The sequence below is a fragment of the Fusarium venenatum genome (genome assembly GCF_020744135.1).
Source record: "Fusarium venenatum strain MPI-CAGE-CH-0201 chromosome Unknown EDB82scaffold_2, whole genome shotgun sequence".
Taxonomy (NCBI): domain Eukaryota; kingdom Fungi; phylum Ascomycota; class Sordariomycetes; order Hypocreales; family Nectriaceae; genus Fusarium; species Fusarium venenatum.
In genome coordinates this window covers 6,887,085-6,910,589 of record NW_027072130.1, presented here as the reverse complement: position 1 = coordinate 6,910,589, position 23,505 = coordinate 6,887,085, and the positions used below count along the sequence as shown (strand labels likewise).

Below are 23,505 nucleotides of genomic sequence, written 5' to 3'. Positions count from 1 at the left end.
GCAATATATGAACATTTATGCTATAAATTATCCGCACGAATGACCCAGTGATTTTCTATCACTATTAACTGTCACTTGAAGTGAGTTCAGTTCAGTAGATGTCTTTTTGGTGCCACTCAGTTGCCTAATCGTTGTCTCAGCAAGAAGCGCAACGTGTGCCTACACCACACGTTGACACTCATCTCTAGTATTAACAGCATTAATAATTACTCTATACGTCTAATTATAGATACCAAGCTCCAATCCATGTTCTCAGAGGCCTTATGTAGATGTGGACGACTAAGCTCATGTACGTCCGTCACAATTATAATACGTGCAATGTGAAAAGTGACGGCTAGCTGTCATCAGCTCACCGAGTAGGTCAAACCATTACTTCTCAAGGAAGATTCATTTATCAATCTAATTCTTCTAGTTCAAAGCCATATAACAATTGTGACATTCACGCGCTTGACTTGTCGAGCTGCCTGACAAGTAGCACTCGGGAGCATACTCTCCTCGCTCTCAAAGATGTCACCACCAAACTTTACTCCTGAGTGTAAGAGATTCAGCTTGACGATATGCTCATCAAGTATGATCGTAGTATAGAGAGCAGACAGTAGGTAATCTCCCATTCCGTATTATCATCTCCTTCGACATCATGCGATCCAGCCGCCTACGAACACTTACACCATGTCCAACCACCACTCTCGGTAATAACACAACATCACAAAGCCTCATATCAAAAGGACTTATCTAAGCTGTTTCAGTTGAAGTAAAAGAGTTCAGTGGCTCAAGTTAAGCCACTTCAGCCGCTGTCTACACAATTTGCCGAAAGCTTCAACCACTACAAACTCTAAGATTCCAGGTATCCTCTAATCTCCCTTGCCCCGAAGATCGAAAGGCATTGAACAAAGCAAAGTGTATTTCTCTTGACTGAAACGACGGATATCGTAACCCGAACGCCATGTAACGCTGTACTATGTGGCATGGAGAGTTTTATGACACAATAGAGTAGCTCACATGGCCCAAGCCTTTTAGTCAGAACCCTTTTTTCTTTCTTTGCTTGTTATTGTTGTTCAGCTCTTTTGCAAATCTCCCACGATAATAGCATAGCCTCCAAAGTCAAATGTAATCATGCATTAGCTATAATGGCGATCCCTGACTCTGACTTTGGACAAAGACGTGGGCTTGACTCGTGGGTAATTGAAACGTGACACATCGACATTCGTCCCCCCGCCCTTGGGAAAACTATCGAGCAAACAGAGTTTCGGTTCGTAAAGAGAGGAAGCCTATTAACGTGGACTATCATCGCAAACAGGCTTGCTTACTCACTAGGCAGCCCAACTAGCCAACATGGAGTCTCGCGGCACTTGTTATTAAAAGGTCACCAACGGGGCCGAGAACAGAATATTGGTCCACTCGCTTACATGCTCATGAGTCGTAACCATAGATTACAAAGCTGAAGCAAATGACGATGTCTGCCGATTGGAACACTAACAATTTGAAGGGTGAGTTTGGACCCGTGCCTTGGGCTTGATTGAGGCTTGAGGGGGAGGGAGGGGCGTTTTTGATCAAGTTCAAGATTTATCTTGTAGCCACGATGATGCACGGGAGACGGGAAGGCAAGTAAGCAGGCAAGCGAAGTTAGTCTGATAGACAAGACAGGTCCGTGGGCATCATGATGTTGATGTTCGGGGCCATCCGAAGGGAGGCGGTAGCCACCACAGATCTACAGTTACGACGACGACTTCGGACCGAGTATCAGAAGTCAAAGTATTCTAGATTGTTTCTTGGCGTTGTGGTTATGTGGTTGTAACCGAGCATGGTAGTATCATAGATGTTTGACATAAAAGTTATGCGTGTACACGTTTCTGTTGGTTACAACATTCTTCTCGTAATCTAAAACCTAGCTTACCGAGTTTGATGTGAGTTCATATGTCTATTGTCTGTCTTCAGGGGGTCGTTTGGCTCGGGCTACGTTGGTCCCTCCAACTACTGCAACTGCTGCATTCAACTTGGCTCTGAGCTAAGAGCCTGAGAGAGCTCAAGTCTAGAGTAACACTGGTCGGTTAGCTAGGCTAAGCATAAATGAAAACTTGGCAAAGTTCAGCCCTGGCTCGTTAATGTGATGTGACCTGCCATGCACAAACTGCGTGCAGACCACGCTTCAACACACATTCCAGTCGATTCTCTTTCTCCCCCAACCCATCGCCTAAGTCTCTCGCTTCTCTATTAAAAACTCTCCGTCACCTCACAGGCCCTCTCACTAATTTAGCTATACTCCAGTCTAGTAAACGACACGCCCACTTTCCGGGCCATGATCGACAACTTGTTGATTGTTAGTGTGCTCCGTCAGTACGGTAGTCTTTTTCCTTTACCTCATTGCCTGCCAAGAAGTAAATCCATTGAAGGACAAGACACCGAAATTGGACTCGTTTAGACTGAACTGTAAACCTGTATTGAGCTAAGCGAAACCGAAAAACCTCGTGGCTTAGAGTTTCTGGCTGTATTTTGCTTTTGCCCGCCCCCGGAAACAACAACTCGGGAATGAGATGGGCTCAAGATTGCGCTTTCTGACCATGGAAAAGTTGCCGTTGTATCACATCATATCACATCCCTATTCATCATTGTTTGACATGCAGGTTAGTTAGGGAAAATGAGGAATGGGCACCGAGTGGTCCGTTCGTTATGACTCTATCCTGCTCTCTCACTCTCTCGTCTTTTCTGACAGATCAGCATGTTCGTTCCCCCACACCCCCTTGCCCTTCCCTGGTCTGATAAAACTGTAACGACAATTAAACATTTCTGGGGACCATGTTCAACTGCTTTCGGAGATTAATTGCTTACTAGGTAAGATGAGGATGCCACGAGACGAAGGAACGAACAGTCTGAGCGTATTAATATACTCGAAACATGGTGGCCCAAGACTGACATTCCTCTTGTGGGCAGTTCGAGTTCAAGTTGAGTATGTAAGTCGTCGTTTTGACTAGATTAGATCAGCGGTGAAAGACCAAGATGCGAACTATTCAGATTCAGACAGACTATTGATTCTGTACGTACGGACTAACTCTGTACTGAGTAGAGTGCAGCGGTAGAGCATAGCATATCCCGTAGCATGCAGTACGACAGTATCAGGAGCCAACGGTCCCATTCTCATGCCCGATTGTCTCACCTCAAAGTAAAGTCGAGTCGGCAGTTTTGCCTGACCAGTCACTTGTAGTGTGCTACTGTGCCAAGTTCCATGTCAGCCCAAAGCCTGCTCAGAAACTGACAGACCAAGTTATCATCCATCGCCTGATGACCCATCCAAAGAGTCAACAACACACCTTGACTCAAACATGTTTCCCTGAATAGCTTCGCTTTCATAGACCACCACCATGATCCAAAAGTGGTGAGTCTAAGTCCTCCCAAGTCGAGTTGTAAGATTGCCCAAGAATCCATCGCCCCAATAATCGTCTCGGACATATCACACTACCCTCCCAAAGCCCGCCTCACCTTTTGCTTCTTCCTTCTCTTCTGATCCATGATTCGCCGTCTTCATCTCCACACAACCATTCCAGAACTCCTCCAACGCAATGCCGTTCGCCCTAACGAGACTACCCCTGCTTATTGGACGCCACGTTCTCGCCTTGTTTTTTGCCCATTTTCTTTTCTTTTTCTTCTTTCTTTTTCTATCACAAGCGTTGATTGTAACGCCCGCCCCACGATGCACAAGCATGCAGAATCTAACCAATCTTGTGCTAACAGACAAGGGTTGCTAAAGTGATAATCTGCATCACTCAACTTGGGTTTGACTGCTTCGGTTCGAGTGCGCCGTCCCTCCTGCAGGTCAAGACGGGAGCGCCGTAGCGTCTGCGGTAGACCAGACCTAGTCAGGATGGGGTCGAGACTCTGGAGCTGTCACCAAGAGATGTTAGTTAGTAACCAAAGTCGACAGTGTCTTGGTGATTGTTTCAACGCTGTCCCACCAGTATTCGTCACTAACGATTACATTTGAACACAAGTAGAGCATGTAATATGAGTTGAGATATCTCAAAATGTTTGTATTTCATTCATTGGATGATCGGCAAATGCATCTTTTTTTGTGCGGGGTGCCGTCATCCCTCAGTAAACGTATGTTGCGCGACACAATACTATGCTGCTTTATGCGCTGTGGCTATTGAGCCATATCTTCTTCTCTAATCTTGTAGCAAGTGTCAAAAGACATCTTGCTCATCTCTTTTCTTCCTCGCTGGAAAAAGAAAAGTAAACTCCTTCATCTGACCCGTCATGATAAAATAAGTGAAGAAAGAGGTATCTCTGGTCCAACACAAGCACAACCCATGGCTATTCTTCCCGCTTCTATCAAAAAAAGACAGCGCCTTTCCAAGACAGTCATAGCAGCAAACAAAAACGAAGAGTAAAAATAACACAAAAGTTCGTTATCCTCTGGTATATCCGGGTTCCAATAGTGGGCCATTCTTGACTGGCAGAGAGAAAAAAGACAAAGTCAGGAATCGGACAACTCCATCTTCCAGTTCTGTCTTTGAAGAAAAACAAAAGATGCACCCTATAGATCTCGATGCGCCAAACATCATGCTTCTAGAACTGATATGTTGCCCATCCTCATAAGATTCGAAAAGACAAAACTCCTCGCTTTTTAAAAGGTATTTTGTAAGTGAAAAAGAAAATTTTGTGACAAAGGAAAAAGTAATAAAATAAAAAACCGTAAACGCTGCTCCAAGATGTGGAATCAAGGCCGAAAAGAAACAATCCCGGACTGTCATTCAAAGGGTCGTAAAATATTTTTGGTAGGCGTATCCTTGCACGGCTTTTGGGTTGGGTTCCAGTGGGTGGTGTTCCCCCAGTAGTGGGCATACTGGGCCAAGGGTCGATATTAAAAATGTCGAGTAATATCCAAGGTAGTAATGGTAGAATCAAATAGTGTCCTCGGCCTGCGGGGTTAAGGCCTTGGTGGTATCTCATCCAGATAAGGTCGTAATAGTAATAGGAGTGGCTGTTATGTTGAAAGCAGGTGACGTTTCATGTCGCGAGCTTAATAACAGCCTTGGAACGTAGGCATAAAGGGGACCTGTTGATGGAAGGGTACATGGTGCTGAAGCATCGGCACCTGTTGAACGTATTTAACCATATCCCAGATGGGGAAGTATGATTTAGGTTGACAAGGAGCTTGAACAGGAATCTGAGCCTGGACTGGCATAGGGACCTGTTGGCAAAGCATGGGCTGAGAGGGAACGGCCACTGGCACGGGGATGGGCCCAGAGTACTTCTGGGGAACGAATTCCTGGCTGTGGTAGATGAGTTGGTGTTCTTTGGGGTCCTCAGAGTCGAACGTGTGTGGTGCAAACTCAGGGGGGGTCTGGGGCATCTGGCGTTCCTGTTCAAACTCGTCGTCCAGGTCATCAATGGTAGAGTCGCTCGAGGTGAGCGAACCCTCATCATCTGAGGAGGCAGGTGAATCATAGTCGTAGTCGTCAATGATAGCATCCTCGGAAGAAACGTATTCGATAATGTGGTTTGGTGAGGCCGGAGGTGTCGGTACAGCCGACATAGGCGGCATGGTGAACATGGAGCAGGCCATGATCTTGGTTCGGAGCTCTGGAAGAGTAATCCGTTGCTCAGGGATAGGTTCGAAGATGCGTCCCAGGATGTCGTTCAGTTCATCTGAAAGAGGGAGGATGGTCTTCAGAAAGTCCTTGGATCCGGCATAGGCACGGTAAGTAGAGTCCTGGAAAGAGGCTTGCTTCCATGGGTTGCGTCCACAAGTGAGGTTGACGAGAATAACTCCAAGGCTCCAGACATCATTAGGGGCGCATAGATAGTAGGGCTTCCTAGCAGAGGGGTCCAGGCATTCTGATAAGAGGGAAAAGAAATCATGTTAGTTGTGTTCATGGCAATCATATCATAGCGAAAGGGTGTTGCGAAGGGGAAGAGGGGGGGGAGATAATATGTACCTGGACTCATGTAGAAGGTTGAACCGCATCCGTAGTCCTCGGATCGATCATCAGAAGTGGCAAGACCAAAGTCAGCCAGCTTAACAGTGTCTCCGTGGTCTGTCACTAGGATGTTTTCCGGCTTAAGATCCCGATGGTAGATTCCAAGGTTGTGGCAGTGTTCAACGGCATCCAGGATTTGGAGAAAGATATTCCTTGAGAGTTCATCCTTACCAACATATTGACCACGCTCAGTGATGTTCAAGAACAAATCGCCCTCAGGGCAATATTCGAGAATAACATAGATGCAGTCGGAATCATTAACAATCTTGAGCATCTGAACCACATTGGAATGCTCCGACGCCTTCCAGTGTAGACGGATCTCTCGTTGTTGGTAGGCAAATTGTCTTTGTTCCAAAGGGGTTCCATCGGGGTTGAACTTGCTCAAGCACTTGACAGCGTATTTACCTCCGGTCTTAAGGTCGACAGCCAGGTAGACGACGCCATAAGCGCCGGTTCCAAGGATGTCAGTCAACTGGAGAGTGCCCTCAAGCACGCGGCCGAGCCTGGCCTCCGGGGCGAGAGGAATACATCGGGCCTGGAAGTGTCGAGAGGAAGCAAAGGGCTGTTGAACTGGGACCTTGGGATGATCGAATCCAGGAGATGGCGGAGGGGTTTGGTAACCGAAAATGGCATGTTGCTGCATGTTATCTGATTGTATCTAACAAGATCCTAGAAATGGGTATATGGGTTGAAGTAGATCCTAGGGCCGGAAAGATAATCCAAAATGGCACGGCAGACAGAAAAGGAAAATGAGAAGAAAATACAGATGAGTATTTTCCTACGGCCAGCAAAGGATCCTGATCCAAAAGTCCAGTCCAAACGGGTCGTTGACTAAGAGGTTCCTGGGTTGTGGTTGAGTGAGTAGTTGTTTGTAGGCAGGGTCCCGACAGCCGAATCAACGGGTCGAGAAAATAGAGAGTAGAGTTGAAGTTGTCGGCCTTCCGAGGATTGTCGATGGGAGATTGTGATTGTACCGTAGTCGACAAGAGGAGACCTAATGGTCACGTCTGCGAAGGTGGGAGAATGTGCCGGAAAGAGTGTCGTGAAAGTGGTGATAGAGGTTCTTCAAACTAGATCCGGCCCAGTTTGGAGATGGGCAGAGGCAGTAGATAAGTTAAGCCGTCTCTAGTGACAAGGACAAGGCGGACGAGTGCAGAGCGAGACACACCCAAGACAAAGATACGTACAGTCTTCCACTTCACGCCTCGGACTTGGTTGCGTGGATTAAGACCCACCACCTCATTAGACCCCTGGCCATTGGAGAAATTAATGACATGGGGGGCCTTGTCTTGGCCTCGTTGTGCGTTAATGCTCTATTCTTGTCTAGGCGTAGAGACCAAGGGAAGGGGGGGCGTCTTGGCTTGGGGCGTCGGCTAGCTTCACATGGAAAGGTTTGGTATGGTTTAGTGACGCTGAGCAATATACGAAAAGACAGGGATCCGTCAGAATAGTTGAATAAAGTGGTCTTCTGTGTCACTGCCTCTAGGCCACGACACACGACGGTCCTCTCAGGTTCTGCGCGGACCCACCATCTCTTTGGGTGTCATTCTGAGTCTGAGTCTCAAGTCTCAGCACTAACGCCATCCATCGACCCACTGGTCGGCCACCTGTCGTCGACCACTCACAACGTGCGGTGGCAGATCTCTAGGATCCAGGGCGGCGCTCCGTGTGCTGCTGTGTGCTCTGCTGACACCCCCAGAGTGCACTGCGCCGTAGCCGTCTTTGTGCTGCGTGTCCTCTCTGTAACTTGACTGGTTACTCTCCACCCGTCGGGCGAATCGTCATAATCAACAGCCCCCGTGATGAATCACAGTTTGGTTTTTCAGCGCAGTGCCGTAGCGTAGCGTAGCTTTGCCTCCCTAGCCTCCCTAGCCTGCCATGCTCCGTCTGTCTTTTGCAATCACCGGCCGGCGCGGCGTAGGGCGGGGACAGCAGTAACGGAAGCCGGCTTTGCTATGTGATGTGTCTATCGTATGCACTGCACTGTACCTGTGTTTGTTGTGTGCAATGTATGTCATGCCGTCAGTTACCGGCTGTAATTAATGATCAGTTATTTTGACTGCACACAAAGTTTGCCCCAGCCGTATCTCCCGCATAACAGACAGGGCAGATTACCTTTTGCCGGACCTGCTTCAGGAGAAACAACTGGAACGAAACAGCAAACCTTCGTACTTGAACACGACGAACAAAATAGATAATCGACCGTACAACAAGCGATTGGCTCGTGATGGTCAGGTATTGAATAGAGTGGGCGTCTGTGTGTGGCGCTTGACAACGTGTTTGCACAAAATGGAATGCATGAAGTCATGGAAACAGAAGGACCCAAGACTCTGAGCATCCGTGCCTCAGGTTTAGGTTAGGGAGAGGAGGGGGGCTGAAATGTGCCCAAAGGAAAAAAGTGTGAACTGGCACCACTGTTGCAGTTGCAGGTGTTGAACTGTGACGATCCATCACTAATGGGGGTCGCTCCTTCCCAGCCAGCCAGTAAGACTGCTCTGGAGGAGGGAAGGAACTATGGATGCATCGTGCATATCGGGGCTAGAGCGGCTAGGCGCTGCATAAGTTTATGCCAACCTATTTAACTTTGCTTTTTTTCACTATTTTATTTTTATGCAGCCCCGCGATAGGATCGACATTCTTTACTGAGCCATGGTTGAACTTTCAACTCTTCCAAGACTCAAAGTTCCCAGCCATCTTTGAGCTTTGATTGGTGCAACAAGAAAATGTATCAGATATCGAGATATCATGTCACGCTCATCACATTTCGACAGGGCTGATATGAGAAAGAATCAGATTTCCTTATTCTGTCCTGATTGACGAAGCAACATGGCGTTTCATCCGTAGGCGATACATGGTCCTATGGAGAACGAACAGCAACATGAGGCTACAGTCTGGCCGCTCCAGTACTGTAATGTAATGTTATGTGCTGCCCTTGTCTTGTCTTGTCTCGTTCTGACTTGTCCCATCTGACTCTGAAATCTGAAGCGAGGCCTGCCACTCACTCTCAGTCACTCATTTCATTAGATACCTAATGGTATCCATCTATCTATCTGGCTGGCTGTCTGTCTCTGCATGTATCCGTCCAACGACATAGGGTACCCTCGAACGGGCCTCAACCCGTGCTGGCAAGTTTTCTGTTTGCAAACAGCTCCAGTCACTGGCACAGACCCAGACCCTGGATTACGCGGTATTACTCGAAGTAGACAGATGCAGTGAGCGAGTGTCGACTCTCTGTCTGCTGTAAAATGTAATGTAACCTGTGCGCGACCTCGCCCGGGTGCGTCAAGTACCACCCAGTGGTCCCAGGCCACGGTGAGATGCAGGCAGACTGTGTGCTGTGTGCCTGTACCCCTGTCAGGTAGGACTTCGCTCTTCTGTCAAGCGACCCCTTCAGGCCTTTGAACAGGCCATGACGGGAGAGTGAGGCTGACTGTGGGAAACGGTTTACAAAGAGGCGTCCAATGAGAGGCTATACACGGTCAAGGGAATGCGCCCCACTGCCTACCTTCTATCAAAGAACCTGTGATCTTTGTCGTGTCGTGTGTGTTGTGCTGTGTTGGATGGATGGATTGGATGCATGGTTCTCACTTTGTTTACTGATAACGGGTTTACGGTGTGAATGCGAATGTGACAGCGAGACCCAGGTCGGTTCCTGTCATTAATTGCGTACAGGTGTCGCACAGTTACTGTGCCTCCCTCCCTCAAGCCCCGGATCTGAAAGCCTTTTTGACAGAAGGATGAGGATTTTAGACATGCCTGGTCGTTGCAACTTGTCTGTCAATCTGAGATCTTGATCACTTGCTTTCAACCTCTACCTTTTTTGTTCCAGCCACGAACCACTATCGCATGACTTTGACTCCTCAAATATGTTTCTCTTTACATATGAGTAAATTTTGATGGAAGTCTATGTAGATAGGAAGAACTCATACCGTAACTCCGTATATCCATTCAACAACTGTCTCGGCTACCCTATTCCATGCCGATATAACAGTTAGAATTCCTCCAAGGGTCCCTGGTATTCCATTTGAGTTGATTGTTGTTCAATGGCCCTTCTCCCCTGTAGATCGGGGAGTCAAGACTATCTAGACTATTACCGTCTCATGGTCAACTTAACAGTTGTCAATCCAAGACGGGGTCGATGGGGAACGGGACCCAAGAGAAGCGGTCTGGCAGTTCGAAAAAGGACGCTTCACCGTGATTGCCAATTAACTATCTAAGATGCAAGTCCAAATCCACGGGCGCATCTAAGCCATTCAGGGCTTAGCACCGAGATGATGTTGGAGATCTCGGTCCTCCCTTATTCCCCGTTTGTTGCCCTGTGCTCTCGGTTTCTCTGTGCGCGACCTAGTTGACCAACAAGAAACCAAACATCTGATCCACCTCGACACAGAGTGAGGCCGCTTTGTTGGCTTTGCTATGTCCATCCTTGGAGCTTGGCTTTGGCACTGGTGGCCTGCAAAATTGCCCACTGGGTTACAAGGATCACCCCTAGAATCGACCCATCTCACGCCAGCGAGCACTGATTCCTCTGATGCCAATGTGGTGGTGACCCTTGGAACAAGTGCCCGGTGGTCTACCCAAGTCAATCTCCAGACTCGAATTGAGTCCGGGGCGTCGATCATACACTATCTACTGTAGCTGAAGCGTAGCGTCCTGGCTTCAGGATTACCAGGAGGGACGAGCTTCTTGCCCTGCCGCCATGGGCATCGGCAAAGCAAATCGGTACGCCGGTCCTGGCATTTGTTTCGGTATACGATGCTCTACGATGCTCTATGTTATGCATGGTCTTATTTGTGTTTTGACTGTTGGTCGAAACCTGCTCGCTCTACTATAAACTCGATCATAAGCCAGTAGTTATCCCATCACGGCAATGCACAATAGGCCGAATCCCAGTCCATTATCAGCTGCTATTATGCATAAGCGGTGCCATTAAGCGTTGGAGCTGGCTAGAGACCAAGACCATCGTGGACTGTAGAAAATAAGAGCAGCAAATCGGGGCAATCCTCTGTGCAGTTCCAGGAAACGGCGCAGGTTCAGATGGAAAAGGGTTTCCCAGAATATTTCACCCGCCATGATCCAATAGGGAGTTACCCTTTGCACTGCCGGTCATGCACTCACTTAGAGGAAACTATGCGCAGCGACGATGAGCTCTGAGTCATGACTATGCATCAGTTAAGACGTCAACTATCGTGTCGTACAGAGGACAGCTGCAAATCAACAAGCCTCTTGTTCTTAGTAGATCATGAGATGATGGAAAGGAAATAAATGCACGAGCTTGTTGGTCACCATCAAGTGCCGCCAGGCTCACTTCCCCGGAACCACGGATGCAGTTGTTGTTTAAACCGGCGGGAGCAATATGTATCAGCATGACACACTTGGTTTTGGTTTGAGCGATATCTCGACCATTGATGATGTTTCTAGCCCGATTGAGATGCCGCTGCGTTTCAATCATGTCCTTGTATGGAAACACGACAAGCTTGGACTTAATTCTGGTCTGATAACGATCTTCAGATCGATCTTGCCAATCAGTATCACATGCAATATACTTGATCAGCCAGCTGTTATTCTTGGAAACACTGTCTATCTTCTCATACGTGGTGGGATAAACACAACCCGTCTTGGACGTCCACGACTCTATTACTGCACTAGGGCAGTTGCGTTTCGAAGATGGCCTGATAGCGATACTGAGACTCTCCGTTGTAGATTCACCGCCAAACGTTGGATGTATGCAAGGGCTGCTTTACGTAGCGTGTGGATGCAAGGGAGGAGGGACAAATGCAACGCTGTTGAACGTACATGGGTTGTCACGGGGTTCCTATTCTGTTCTAACTATTCTCAAAGAAAAACGACGCACAAGGGGAGAACCCGCCCTGTCTTGCCTGCCCGTCTCCAACTCTTACGAACAGTTCATCAAGATTACCTAGCCGCTATCAATCGCAATTGACTTTCCTTTCTATCTTTGCCACACCATCTTGCGGCACTTCAAGGCCGATCAGCTCAGAAACTTGCCGTAATGAGAGATTCAACGTTCGTCCGTCGCCTTGGCTACGTAAAAGTTTAAAGCGACACTGGTCTCGAACCTCAACGGCGTAATTGTCTAGAGGCCAAGGAGGGTCAGAAGTAAACAAATGGTGGACGGGAAGACATCCGGGGCTTGCTTGAGTCTTCAAAAGGACTCCCTCACGTCGCGTGCATGCATGAATTTGTGATTCACATCTTTACTCTAATTTGTTGGTTTAGTTAAGTTGAAGATGGATGGATGATCTCTAGCTTGATCTAAAAGCTAACGTCACTTTGAACTTTGACACTCGCTTGTCCCCACGGACTCAACCGAAAGTCTGCTCCATCTCGATAGAGTTTCTTGAAAAACAGAAAGAGAAGACGTGCAGGCAAAAGAGATGATTCGATACTCTCCTGATTCCGTCATCCTCATCCGTGACCCCGTGCCATGTGCTTTGTGGGGATGCCGTTACGGAGCGGACCCCGAGAGAGGACACGGAGCACCGTCACAGTTACCCTGAAGACAACACATACACATCAAGAGAATATTACACACTTTGCAACTTAATACATCATCTGATCCATCGGGGAACTTTGTACAAACACACAAAACATCATGATCGTCGCATTGACCAGATCATCAATATTGTGTCGCATGTCACTGGAACATCTACAACACTTTCCTTTGTCATGATGATCCTCATCCAGAGCTGAACGCCAGGATTCAGAATCTGCTGCTGCTAACTGGACGGATCATTTCGATACGGATCAAACTGCACATGGCAATAAGGACGAAACCACCAATCCCGTTAGCATCGTCAAATAGCTCCAAGATAAAGCAGAGCCCCTTGACACCTTCAGCGAACCAAGAGCCCAAGATGCTTATACGATGCCGATCCTGACGACACACTTACTGCTCTTTTCGCCACCGTTCGTCATAATGTCTTTGCCTTGCTCCGTCCTTGCCCTGTGCTTCGTTGTGTTGCCTCACCGTTTGTGAAGGCTAAAGAGGTTCAAGCAAGGGCGATGCTACAAGGATCCGTTCGTCTTCCCGCCTCCTGTCCAGCCCAGTCCAAAGAGTCACCGTTTTGGCCCTTCTCTTCCCAAGCGAACCGACCGAACCCCAAGCGAGTGAGGCTGCGAAACCCACTTCCCTGACTTGATATCCTTGACTCGTGGAAATTTCGTCTGTTCGGTCGGTAATTGGCCCTGTGTGTAATCTCCGTTACAGGATCTGTTACAGATGTGTAAGAGCACGGCGATCAGGGCGTACAGTACCAATCTGAATACGACTGCACATCATAATGCAGGGCAAACCAAAGCAAAGCAGAGTGCTCTCCCCATGTTCAATCAATATCCCATGGATCGGCGAACTACCCAAACTAGCAAGGTCTGTATAGTCGGCCAGAACCGAAGGGACGAGAGTAACATTCAAAGTTCTGATCTTCAAAAGCCTCACGCCTATCATGACAATCGTCACGTAAATACACAAAGATCACCAACAATCATCACGCTCGTAACATTACTGTACAACTCTGCTCGCCCTGCCAATCCGTGACACTGCCAGCAACCCGTACAACCCGACATCATTGACGTAAAAAAACCCCAACACAAGGACTCCCCGAGTAATACCCTTTACCCTGTCTCTCCAAATCCTGACCAACCGCTCTCCCTCCCAGCCTAGCGACTTACACAACGCCACAGTCACAGCACAACAGCCGTATTCCCCATATCACAGACCATCATCTGCGGCAAACATATTAGCCCTGTGGAACATCAGCTGCCAAGAAAATATAGCAATCAAACACACCAACAAAGCACCGTGACATGTCGTCTAGTTCCCTTGATTGTCAACGCCCCCATCTCGGTCTTAATCTACTGTACCGGGTTGTCAAACATCAGCCTGGAATGACCCGACCTGATCACAATTGCCTAGAAAATTTTCACAGTGGACTTGGCCGACTACCTAGTTTAGGCAGTTGTTCGTCTGCCCTGTCTGACACATGCTCACGCTGGCGCCTGCATCGCCACTCTGTGCCTGGGAGCCTCATCTCAATTCCAGCTTCGCCAGACGGATTCCTCCGTACGAGCCGGGCGCTGGGAACTACGAGTACGAGATCACGTCTTCGCATGTGAAAAGAAAAGATGATTCCGTCTTGCCCGTCGGCGATCAAACATCAGACAATTCGCGCAAATAGTGGTTCCATAGTAGAGTCTAGGTTATTACAATATCGTAGGCATTTGTTCCAGAAACCCACGTCCAAACACAACAAACTCCCAAAAAACTCCCGCAACTTCTAGCTTGCTTGTCCAGAATCTAGACTTCCACGCCTCGGCCGCATATGCGAGACATAATAGACAGGCTGAGACACATCAAGGCATGACATACGGATGGTGATGACACCCTCAGAGACACCGATCAAACAACCACATGTTTTGAACCGGTCAGAATCGGAATTCTCCCTTCCTTTATCTAGCCAAGTCTATTTTCCCAATCCATAGTTCCCTGGCCCGCATGGTTTTGTTTCTGAACTGCATCATGATTCCATTATCCGAATACATGATCAGCGACGTATAGGTCCCGCCTTCGACGCAAAGAAGGGATGGCGCAGCGCATCAGCTGGTGTGATTCTCTTATCCGGGTTGAGCGCGAGACAATGTTCAAGAAGATCAATGAAGTGGTTCAGGTCCTTCGTTTCCGCATCGTTCATACCTGCCGACGCCGCCATGAGTCTTGTTCTCAAGTCACGCGTTGGCTTCACAACAGCCAAACTTTTAACGGTAGTCTGTAAGCAAACTTTGTTAGTCGTCGATTTCTGACAAACACTTCTAAATTTTTCTTTTCTTTTGAATGCATGCGAATGCGAATGTCCACAAGGGCTGAGCGCTTGCCCAAACCTTAGTAACCGTTGAACTCGTATGCAAGGGATATGTAAGTCATCGTGGCTGAAGCTGAAAAGGAGTGCGATCTACCGAGAAAGCTGGTCATGTCATATGGCCAGATCCAATCTTGAAAGGATCGTGAGGCGTTCAGTCACCTCATCCCGTCTCACACATCCCTCCCTAGATTTAGAAACCCCGCAAGAGCATTTTAGATCCAACATGTCTCATGGTTTGATCTATCGACATTCGTGTGGGTGATGTTTGTCGTGAGGTGCCCCCACATACCCCGAGCGCTTCCATCTGCAAGGGAGTTCGGCGCTTACACTTGCAGAGCCCCATGATGGAACAGCCCCCAGCCACCATGACAAGAATAGTTTAGACATCGCGTGTTAGGCCACACATACAGTGGCCATATGGCGCTTGGATGCAGACGTAAGGAGTGGAGGATGACGAAAAACAATAACAACAACAAACAACAGAAACGTGGAGGGAGTGAATGGAATCATAACATACCTTGTCTAAAACCTTGTCTCGTTCGACGCTGACGAATTGGCCCTTGTCATCGAAATGAACAGGAGCCAATTGTCCTCGCTTAAACAACTTCGGCGTCAACCTTCCTCTGATCTCCATAATGGCCTTGAGCATCTGGTTGTTGCTGTCGCCAGCAAAGAGGATCTTGCCCGTGTACATCTCGTACAGCGTGCAGCCGATGGACCACATGTCAACCGCGTAGTCGTAAGGGATACCCAAGATAATCTCCGGTGCTCGGTAAAATCGACTGACGAGATATGGTGTAATATCCATATGCGCAGTCGCCGCATCGGTCTTGTCGATGGCTGTACCTAAATCACAAATCTTGAGCACGTTACGGCTTTCATTCACCTACTCAAGTTAGTACTCGCTCGTCACAACAATGTGGTTGGGGATACATACCAAAATGTTGTCGGGTTTGAGATCAGCATGGATAATGCTGCACTTTCGCATATGAGCCAGAGCCACAAAGATCTGGTATGCATATGCTCGTGTCGCTCCGAGGTTGATGCCTACGTTGTTGCCAAACTTCTTGAGAACTTCTCGCAGGTTCATACTCAAGTTCTCGAATACCATACACAGATGGCCCTTGTAGTCAAACGAATGTTCAAACTTGATGATGTGTTTACGTCCCTCAGGGTCAGCCTCGTTGAGCTTCTCCAGGATGGCAATCTCAGTGTAGCCTCCCTTTCTCAGGGCATCGTTATTTCGCATCATCTTGATGGCAACAATCTGCTTTGTGGTTATGTCGACGGCACGGGCGACACCTGAAAACATACCCCGTCCAAGTGCTGCTTGGATTTGATATCGACCGTTCAGAACTTCACCAATACGGATCTTGTAGTATCCATCCTTGTCGTCGCCTTCAAGAATACCCCCCTTGATGTTTGGCATGTCAGGGGCTTTGCCGTCACCCTCGATAGGTGCTACAGGCTCGACGGGCTTGGTAGCATATTTCTCCTCATCGAAATCGTCGGCAAACATATCAAAGTCGTCGTCATCATCTTCGCCGCCGGCATTTTCAGCCGGCTTTTCTTGGTCTTTTTCCTGAGGCTGTGGTTTTGTTGCAATAGGATGCTGCTCACCATGAAGTACAACATGTCCATGTCGGAGTTCATCTCGTCGCTCATCCTCCTTCATGTCCCTAGTAGGGTCGTAGTCAGCTGCCGATGGCCCATCCTCGTCATGTTCCTGAACCTTTCCATGAGAATTCATTAGTTGGTTGTCGTCAAGGAGATTAATCCCCCCAGGTGACATTTCAACATGAGATGCGGGTGAGCGAGGTGATGCGATGTCTGCACCCCCTGGTTAGTAAATTTCGCCTGATAGAAGGTTTTGACATACCCGATCGAGGGGTGCAAGGGCTCTCAATCTCAGATTGAGTCTTTGCGGGCGTGTCGGGCACAGGGGTTGCAGGAGATGCTGCGCGTGCTTTGCTGGCCGCAGCTCCTACAGCATGGAGCAGGAGAGGAGTTGCCGAACTGGACTTGGCCAGGATCTCCTCACGTCGCTTGCGGCGTCGTTCAATTTCAGCTTCTTCGTCAACAGGTTCAGGCTCTTCATAATCGGGCTCAGGCTCAGGCTCTGGTTTTCGTTCGGGTTGTCTGTCTTATGTCAGTACTCCGATCAAATTCAAGGGTGCAAGAAACATACTGCTGAGAAGTCGTGGAGGGGCCATGTCCATTGGTAAGGCCTTGTTCAGGTTTAGCATCATGTCCTCGGGCGTGTGAAGCCTCTCCTACTGTCGTCCTCTTGGACATTGAACCACCATCCCGTGAGCTATCATCGTAAGTGAGTCCTCTCGGCCCATCGTTGCGATGATCGTGCTGGCCTTCTTTTGCAAACCGATCAAATCTGCCCCTGTCTGCGCGTCGGGATTTCTGAGGAGAGCGACTCCTGTTTCGAGGTCGTTTATTGGAATACCGATCTCGGTCTCCATCGCGATAGCTGTCTCGGTCGCGGCTCCGGTCGCGGCCACCATAGCCGTAGTTGGAAGTGCGCGGTGCAGGTCGGTCGAGGTCATCGTACTGTCCACGAGACTTGCGAGGATCATCGCGTCGACGGTCCTCGTAGTTGTGGCGAGAGTTTCGATGGTCTTGGTCGCGAGATCGGGGGTTGTGGTAATCTCTGTCTCTGCCTCTATCGTCGTGAGGTCGCTTGTAGCCACGGGGTGAAATGCTTCGTCGTGAACCGTTGCTGTATCTGGAAGCCGTGTCGTGGTCTGGAGTCGAAAGTCTATCTTTTTGTCTGTTTTGACGGTCAACACTGCTTCCTCCAGTGTGCTGCAGTGAAGTTGCCTTCAAATCTTCTGCGCAATTCTCGACGATCTCGCCTTCGTCCGAACTCAACGTCATGTTGACGACGGTGTTTATTGGATCTTTAGAACTTCAAGTGGAAATAAACAGAAACAGTGTCAGCGCTGGGAACTTGGGAAAGTAGTGTGCAATAGAAAAAGAGCCCAACCGGATCAGTAGTGACTCCTCAAGGCTCAGCGCCAATGGTGAGGTTGTTGACGATTGTAATGAAGAAAATAAGGGGGAAGCTGGAGCGCAGTCCAGATCAAAAGAAATATGCGGGCGAATTGGAGATGGGTGAATGGATGCTGGTGTTGTGAAGTCTGAACAGGTCGTAATGTCGCAAACTCAGATGTTTATCATCTGTTCTTCTGTCTCCGGACTTTTGACGTAACAACGAAACTGTAGGTTGGAGGTAACAAAAGTGGAACACTTTCCGGATTAGATAATTCCCGAAAGACCCTTATCCATTCATCTTATCGAGCTTTATCCCCGCGGTCCAAGTGGGCTCACCGCTGCAGGTTGGGTGGGCTGGGTGCTGAAAGGCCTGGAAGACAAACTTAAAGCGAATAATAAGCGGGAGGCAACTTTTTCCTTTCTCGCGACAACCTTTGTTTCTACAACCACATCTCCGTCTTTTTCCTACACAACTCTGTACTCTCTTTCACTCTACACACATCAAAATGGGCGGCTCCAACAGAGAAGGTTCGTTTACACACTTTGGCAAGCTATATTCCGACAGACAGAGAACTAACCCCTCCATTACAGGCGGCAAGGTCAAGCCCTTGAAGCAGGCCAAGAAGGCCCAGAAGGACCTCGACGAGGACGATATGGCCTACCTCGAGAAGAAGCGCGCCGGTACATACTCTCGAATACCAGAAACATCGCAGACACAGCTGGCTGACTACAATACAGATGAGAAGGCTCGCAAGGAGTTGGCTGCCAAGGCCGGAGGCAAGGGCCCTCTCAACACCGGTGGCCAGGGCATCAAGAAGAGCGGAAAGAAATAAACGTTCTCGCGTACTTTCTAGAGACGAGTGAACAGGGCCCATGAGGGTCGTGGAGGCTCTGGATGGTGTGAGCGCATCAGCCAACCTGCGTGCTTTTGGCGTTTTAGACATTGCCTACTGACGATACGATATATCGCGCGATGGCTAACGAGAAATGAATTCTATGCTGACACAAATGCTGACCTTGGCACTTTGCACGTTCTGTGACTCAAGGGTCGAATGTAGTTATAACTGTAAAACTGGCCGACGATCCATGCTATTGTTGTATTTCCTCCACTGTATTAGTGCAGCTCGCTTGTCGATTTCCACAGAAGTTATCGAAGTCCGTGAACCGTGACCGACATCCATTTCCATTCAACAAATCGATACACTATATGTAATCTTTCACGTACGATAAAAATAGGACCATCGGCTATAGTGGGCCTTCTGCAACACTTCTAAAGGCCTTCCATTAACTGACCATACAGCACTTTAGCCTCGGTGCACGTCTTTCCATGTGCTTGTCCCAACAAAATCATCCCAGTCAACTCAGCGTATTAGAAAAGTTGGCCGCTGGAAGCATAAGGGACGGAATAAGTAGGTCAGTTTATGCTACTTAGACCGCAATTCTTAAACCACTTATTTTTGTACCCTAAGAGGCCAACTTTTCTGCTGCTCATCAGCCGGTCAACAACACAACAGTCAATGACTCCATTACTACCGGACAAGTGGAACTCGATCTATATAAGGGTGGAAGCATAATACGCAAATACAAAGCTTCTGTTAATCACCGCATACTGTATTCAGCTGCATTTATCTAAGAACCTGGATAGCTTCGTTTAACATGACATCCGAGACTCAGCCTTACAACGTACGCAATCGCCGGCCTTCAGCGACAGAGAACCTTATCGATGCCGCTAAAAACATTGAATCAAAGGTTGAGAATTCACTTCTTCTTCTATGGGATGACCTTCCTGCCTGGCGTCGCGATAATGGATTCATCCTTTCTGGCTATCGCCAGTCTCAAAACTCCTATGCGCACTCTTTCCGTTCTCTCTTCTATCTCCACAACGAGTCTGTCAACATCTGGTCTCATCTTATCGGCGCCATAATCTTTCTTGGTAGCGCAGCCTATGTTGACCGAGTTGTTCGGCCTCGATATGCGAGCGCAAGTAGCGCCGATGTTCTCGTCTTTGCATGCTTCTTCGGGGGCGCTGTGGTGTGTCTTGGGATGAGTGCGACCTTTCACACATTGTCGAATCACAGCGATACTGTTGCGAAGTGGGGAAACAAGTTGGATTACACAGGCATCGTGGCTTTGATTGTTGGGAGTTATGTTCCAGCTCTGTATTACGGCTTTTTCTGTCTGCCCAACCTGATGACTGCATATCTCTGGGTCGTAAGTGATATTCTAGGCTCATGCTGGTGATTTATGCTAACTAGATCAGATATGTATCCTTGGAATTGGTTGCACCTTTGCTTCATGGGTTGACCGGTTCCGTACTCCGACATGGCGTCCCTATCGTACAATAATGTTCGTTGGACTTGGCCTCTCAGGCGTTGTCCCTGTCATCCATGGAGCTTTTATCTATGGCTTCCAAGGTCTTGAAGACCGGATGAGTCTTAGTTGGGTTGTTCTCCACGGCGCCATGTACATTTTTGGCGCTTTCCTTTATGCAGTATGTTCACTCCCGCTTCTTACTTCGAGTTCTGACTCTTATAAAACAGGTTCGCTGGCCCGAAAGAAGTGCCCCTGGCGCATTTGACATCTGGGGAAGTTCACATCAGATCTTCCACTTCTTTGTTATCCTCGCAGCTGTCACTCACTTTTATGGCATGGCCAAGGCTTTTGACTACCACCATACTATTATGGGCTCTCAATGCCTTATGGATTGAACGGATCACTCGTCTGTTTGTGCCAAGCCGAGGTCCATTACCCTGACCAAGCCTGATCCCATTGCGGCAGCGGCCCAGCAACCGTACTCCTCGTTAGGATTCCATTCGGCGACTGTGACTCTTGTCAAAGGCTCATAGATGATGGCTCTGGTTGGATCCATAATCGCGTTCGCATCTTCCTCATCATCGCCAACAGCTGTATCGGTCTCTTTCCTCTTTGGCTTCTTCCCTTTCTTGACAGGGGGTTTATGGGCCGAATGCTTTGTTAGGCTGCGCTCTAGGATGAAGCCCGATACTATCCTTGAGACACCCCGCGCTGCAGCAGGAGAATCAGCCGAGAACAACTTTCCAGGCCGATGCTCGTGATGGAAAATGCGGATCCGGTCTGTTGGTTCACGTCTGGTGGTGAAAATCTCAACCTGGGGGTTGATAGCCCACAGTGAGCCGTCCAAGGACCCGACAAGGAGGTATGGGTGGGTGCGTCCAACTGCCAAACACGAGGGATAGCTTTCGCCAGTGAACACACGACGGGCGACAGGGAACTGCGAGTGGTGCATGAAACCGACATGAGTGTTGAGAACACCTGCGGATGGGTACATGGAGAAGAAGCCAAGCAGATGGTCGCTGTATCCGAGGAGGTTTGGTTGCGTTCCGACTGTGAGGTTCTGGACTTCGGTAGATTCGTAGCTAGGGCCACGAAGGTCAAGTAATTTGACAGTGCCACCGACCGGGGTAGAAGCGATGAGATATGGCATAGCTGGATAGCCAGAGACGAGATCGACAACGATGTTATGATGGACAGGGTGTCGAGAGAGGAGGCGATGGGGACGGAGAGACCAAAGAGCAACGGAACCGTCAGTGTAGCCTACCACCAGCCTGTTGAAATTGACCCATGTGAGGGATGTCGCCTTTGCGTCTTCATCTGGAAAGCCAAACACAGCTATTGGCTCGACAACCTTTTCTGCGAATATATTAGAATGGGTTATTGCTTAAGATGAGGCCAAACTTACCATAACCTCCTTCTCCATCGTCCCCAGCTTCAGTGACATATACGCTTCCATCGTCGCAAAGAATTGCCAGGAAGCCACATGCCGGGCTCCATTTCACTCTCCGAGCGCGCCCATGTTCCAAACATATCGTTTTGCGTAGTGTCGGAGATTGTGATGAAGGTTGTGCAAAGCCATCATCCTGCCTCTCGCCCACAAACTCCCACAACTGCACAGTGCCATACTTCTGAAAGTCAGGGCTTAGAGACTGCTCTTCGTAGTCATACAACTCCTGGTCAGAATGTGGAATAACACATATGGCCAGCAGCTGCGGCGCGTTAACACTATGCAACGGCGCCCAGTCCATTCCGGTGACGATACCACCCGCATCTAACACCCATCCCACGGGTGTGCTGTCATTTTGTAAGGGAAGACCATCTTGCGATATTGAGTAAGCGTTACCAGGCTCGAATCTGATCTCTTGTTGCGATGTTGGCGGCCCTAGTAATACTGGCATTGGCTCTCTCTGGAAACGGTACAGCTCGGCTTCCTCTACTGATAGTCGCATTTGGGCGTTGGCTTCGGGAAGACTTTCGCGAACACGTTCGTACCAATGCTCAGCACTATAAGCCTCCCGTTCGAAGAAACTAGGCGACCAAACGCCTCTGTCTTTTTGTTCTTCCTCACCCGGGATCTTGGGAGGCAGAACGGTCCAGTCCATCCAACGATCCAGCATTCCTTTGACTAGATTAACACCATCTTCGTGTCTTCCATACCACGCTTCGACCAGCTGTTTCCCCTTAAAGCCGCGATCATAAGGCCCCCAGTATGATCTCACGATACGTCCGTCTGCGACAGGCTCTAAACCGAGATATCCTGTTAAGCCAGCAGCGCGTACATTGAATGGCCTGATTGGCTTCAAGCGCTGTCGCGCAAACCTGTCTGGTACTCCATCTGGTTCGCTCACAGGTCCTTCAGACTCTGGATCTTCATTTTCATCGTGCTCCTGTTCTTGATCGAGAGCGATCTCTTCTTCAGCGCTTTCTTCAGCAGCAGCATTCTCATCAAAGTTTCCGTCACGTTCCGCTTTCTGGGTAGCACGCTTGAGATTTTCTTCGTCTGAGCTACCTTCGAAATCGTATTTTTCAATCGTGTACCGTTTAGTACGATTGGATTTTCGTGTTCTCATGATGAAGGTGTGAGGGTGTTATCGAGTTGAAGAACTGAGGTGAGGTGCACTGGTCAAATTTTAGTGGGTCAACGCTTGGTGTTGCAGGCGGGTCGTAAAAAATAGGGACTGGAAACCTAAAGACCGGACGAAAATATTAGTCTTCACTTGGATTACATGCTCACGAAAACTGATCAAATATTTCTGTCAAGCACCCAGGTATTTTTGAGATAGCAGAAAACTTGATTTCAGCAGCATACGAGTCGAAAGACTCAGTCATTTTATTACAGCTCAGATAGCCCCCCAAATTCTCTTATTTGAGTTTTCAGCTTATCCCATAGATATATATCGAAGATTGCTCATTATGCTCATACATCCATCTCGTCTGAAACAAGTGTAAACCCCCTCCTTGCCTGCTCAATGACCCTGGTTGTTGACGTGGAAAAACAATACTCTTTCTCTTAGGTGGGTAGGCGCTCATCAGAGCTTATGCTTGCGACATGGTTTCCCGTCAAAACAGTCAAGACAAAGCCCATCAAATTCGACTTTGAGGAATTCGGAATTTCTCTTCTGAATGCCGCGGATGTTCATACCACATGGTGACTCTTGACAGGAATAATTTGGTTGTCGAGTCCACTGGTAGATTGCGAGAATCATGGCATGAATACATATGAGTTGCGAGTCGGCAGGCTTGAAGATACGATCTCTGATATGTCTGTGGATCTTTTTCAAATAGGTCTTTGTGCACGAAATACAGCCGTTAAGTACAGTCGCAGGCAAATC

At 48.5% G+C, this 23,505-nt stretch overlaps 5 protein-coding genes across 5 annotated transcripts; 2 read left to right on the top strand and 3 right to left on the bottom strand.

Annotated features, from left to right (window-relative positions):
• Positions 1-4,879: 4,879 nt before the first annotated feature.
• EDB82DRAFT_181429 (kinase-like domain-containing protein) lies at positions 4,880-6,831 on the bottom strand. Its single transcript, XM_025735697.2, has 2 exons — positions 5,934-6,831; positions 4,880-5,832 (listed from the first exon to the last, which is right to left on the bottom strand). Exons 1-2 carry the CDS (start codon positions 6,616-6,618, stop codon positions 5,015-5,017), a joined length of 1,503 nt encoding a protein of 500 aa, XP_025586378.1. The 5' UTR covers positions 6,619-6,831; the 3' UTR covers positions 4,880-5,014.
• Positions 6,832-14,159: 7,328 nt separating this feature from the next.
• EDB82DRAFT_500527 (kinase-like domain-containing protein) lies at positions 14,160-18,060 on the bottom strand. Its single transcript, XM_065608630.1, has 6 exons — positions 17,853-18,060; positions 17,043-17,774; positions 16,734-16,993; positions 15,792-16,684; positions 15,372-15,740; positions 14,160-14,761 (listed from the first exon to the last, which is right to left on the bottom strand). Exons 2-6 carry the CDS (start codon positions 17,741-17,743, stop codon positions 14,540-14,542), a joined length of 2,445 nt encoding a protein of 814 aa, XP_065464953.1. The 5' UTR covers positions 17,744-17,774; positions 17,853-18,060; the 3' UTR covers positions 14,160-14,539.
• A 31-nt stretch (positions 18,061-18,091) lies between these two features.
• On the top strand, positions 18,092-19,078 carry EDB82DRAFT_500519 (translation machinery associated TMA7). The gene is made up of 3 exons (XM_065608629.1): positions 18,092-18,388; positions 18,452-18,541; positions 18,599-19,078. The coding sequence occupies exons 1-3, from the start codon at positions 18,367-18,369 to the stop codon at positions 18,691-18,693; spliced, it is 207 nt and encodes a 68-aa protein (XP_065464952.1). The 5' UTR covers positions 18,092-18,366; the 3' UTR covers positions 18,694-19,078.
• Positions 19,079-19,516: 438 nt separating this feature from the next.
• On the top strand, positions 19,517-20,386 carry EDB82DRAFT_475791 (hemolysin-III related-domain-containing protein; the record flags this gene model as incomplete). Its single annotated transcript, XM_065608044.1, has 3 exons — positions 19,517-20,071; positions 20,121-20,323; positions 20,353-20,386. The coding sequence occupies 3 exons, from the start codon at positions 19,517-19,519 to the stop codon at positions 20,384-20,386; spliced, it is 792 nt and encodes a 263-aa protein (XP_065464951.1).
• Positions 20,338-22,806, bottom strand: EDB82DRAFT_181033 (WD40-repeat-containing domain protein). Its single transcript, XM_025735692.2, has 2 exons — positions 21,579-22,806; positions 20,338-21,529 (listed from the first exon to the last, which is right to left on the bottom strand). Exons 1-2 carry the CDS (start codon positions 22,741-22,743, stop codon positions 20,574-20,576), a joined length of 2,121 nt encoding a protein of 706 aa, XP_025586373.1. The 5' UTR covers positions 22,744-22,806; the 3' UTR covers positions 20,338-20,573.
• Positions 22,807-23,505: the final 699 nt, after the last annotated feature.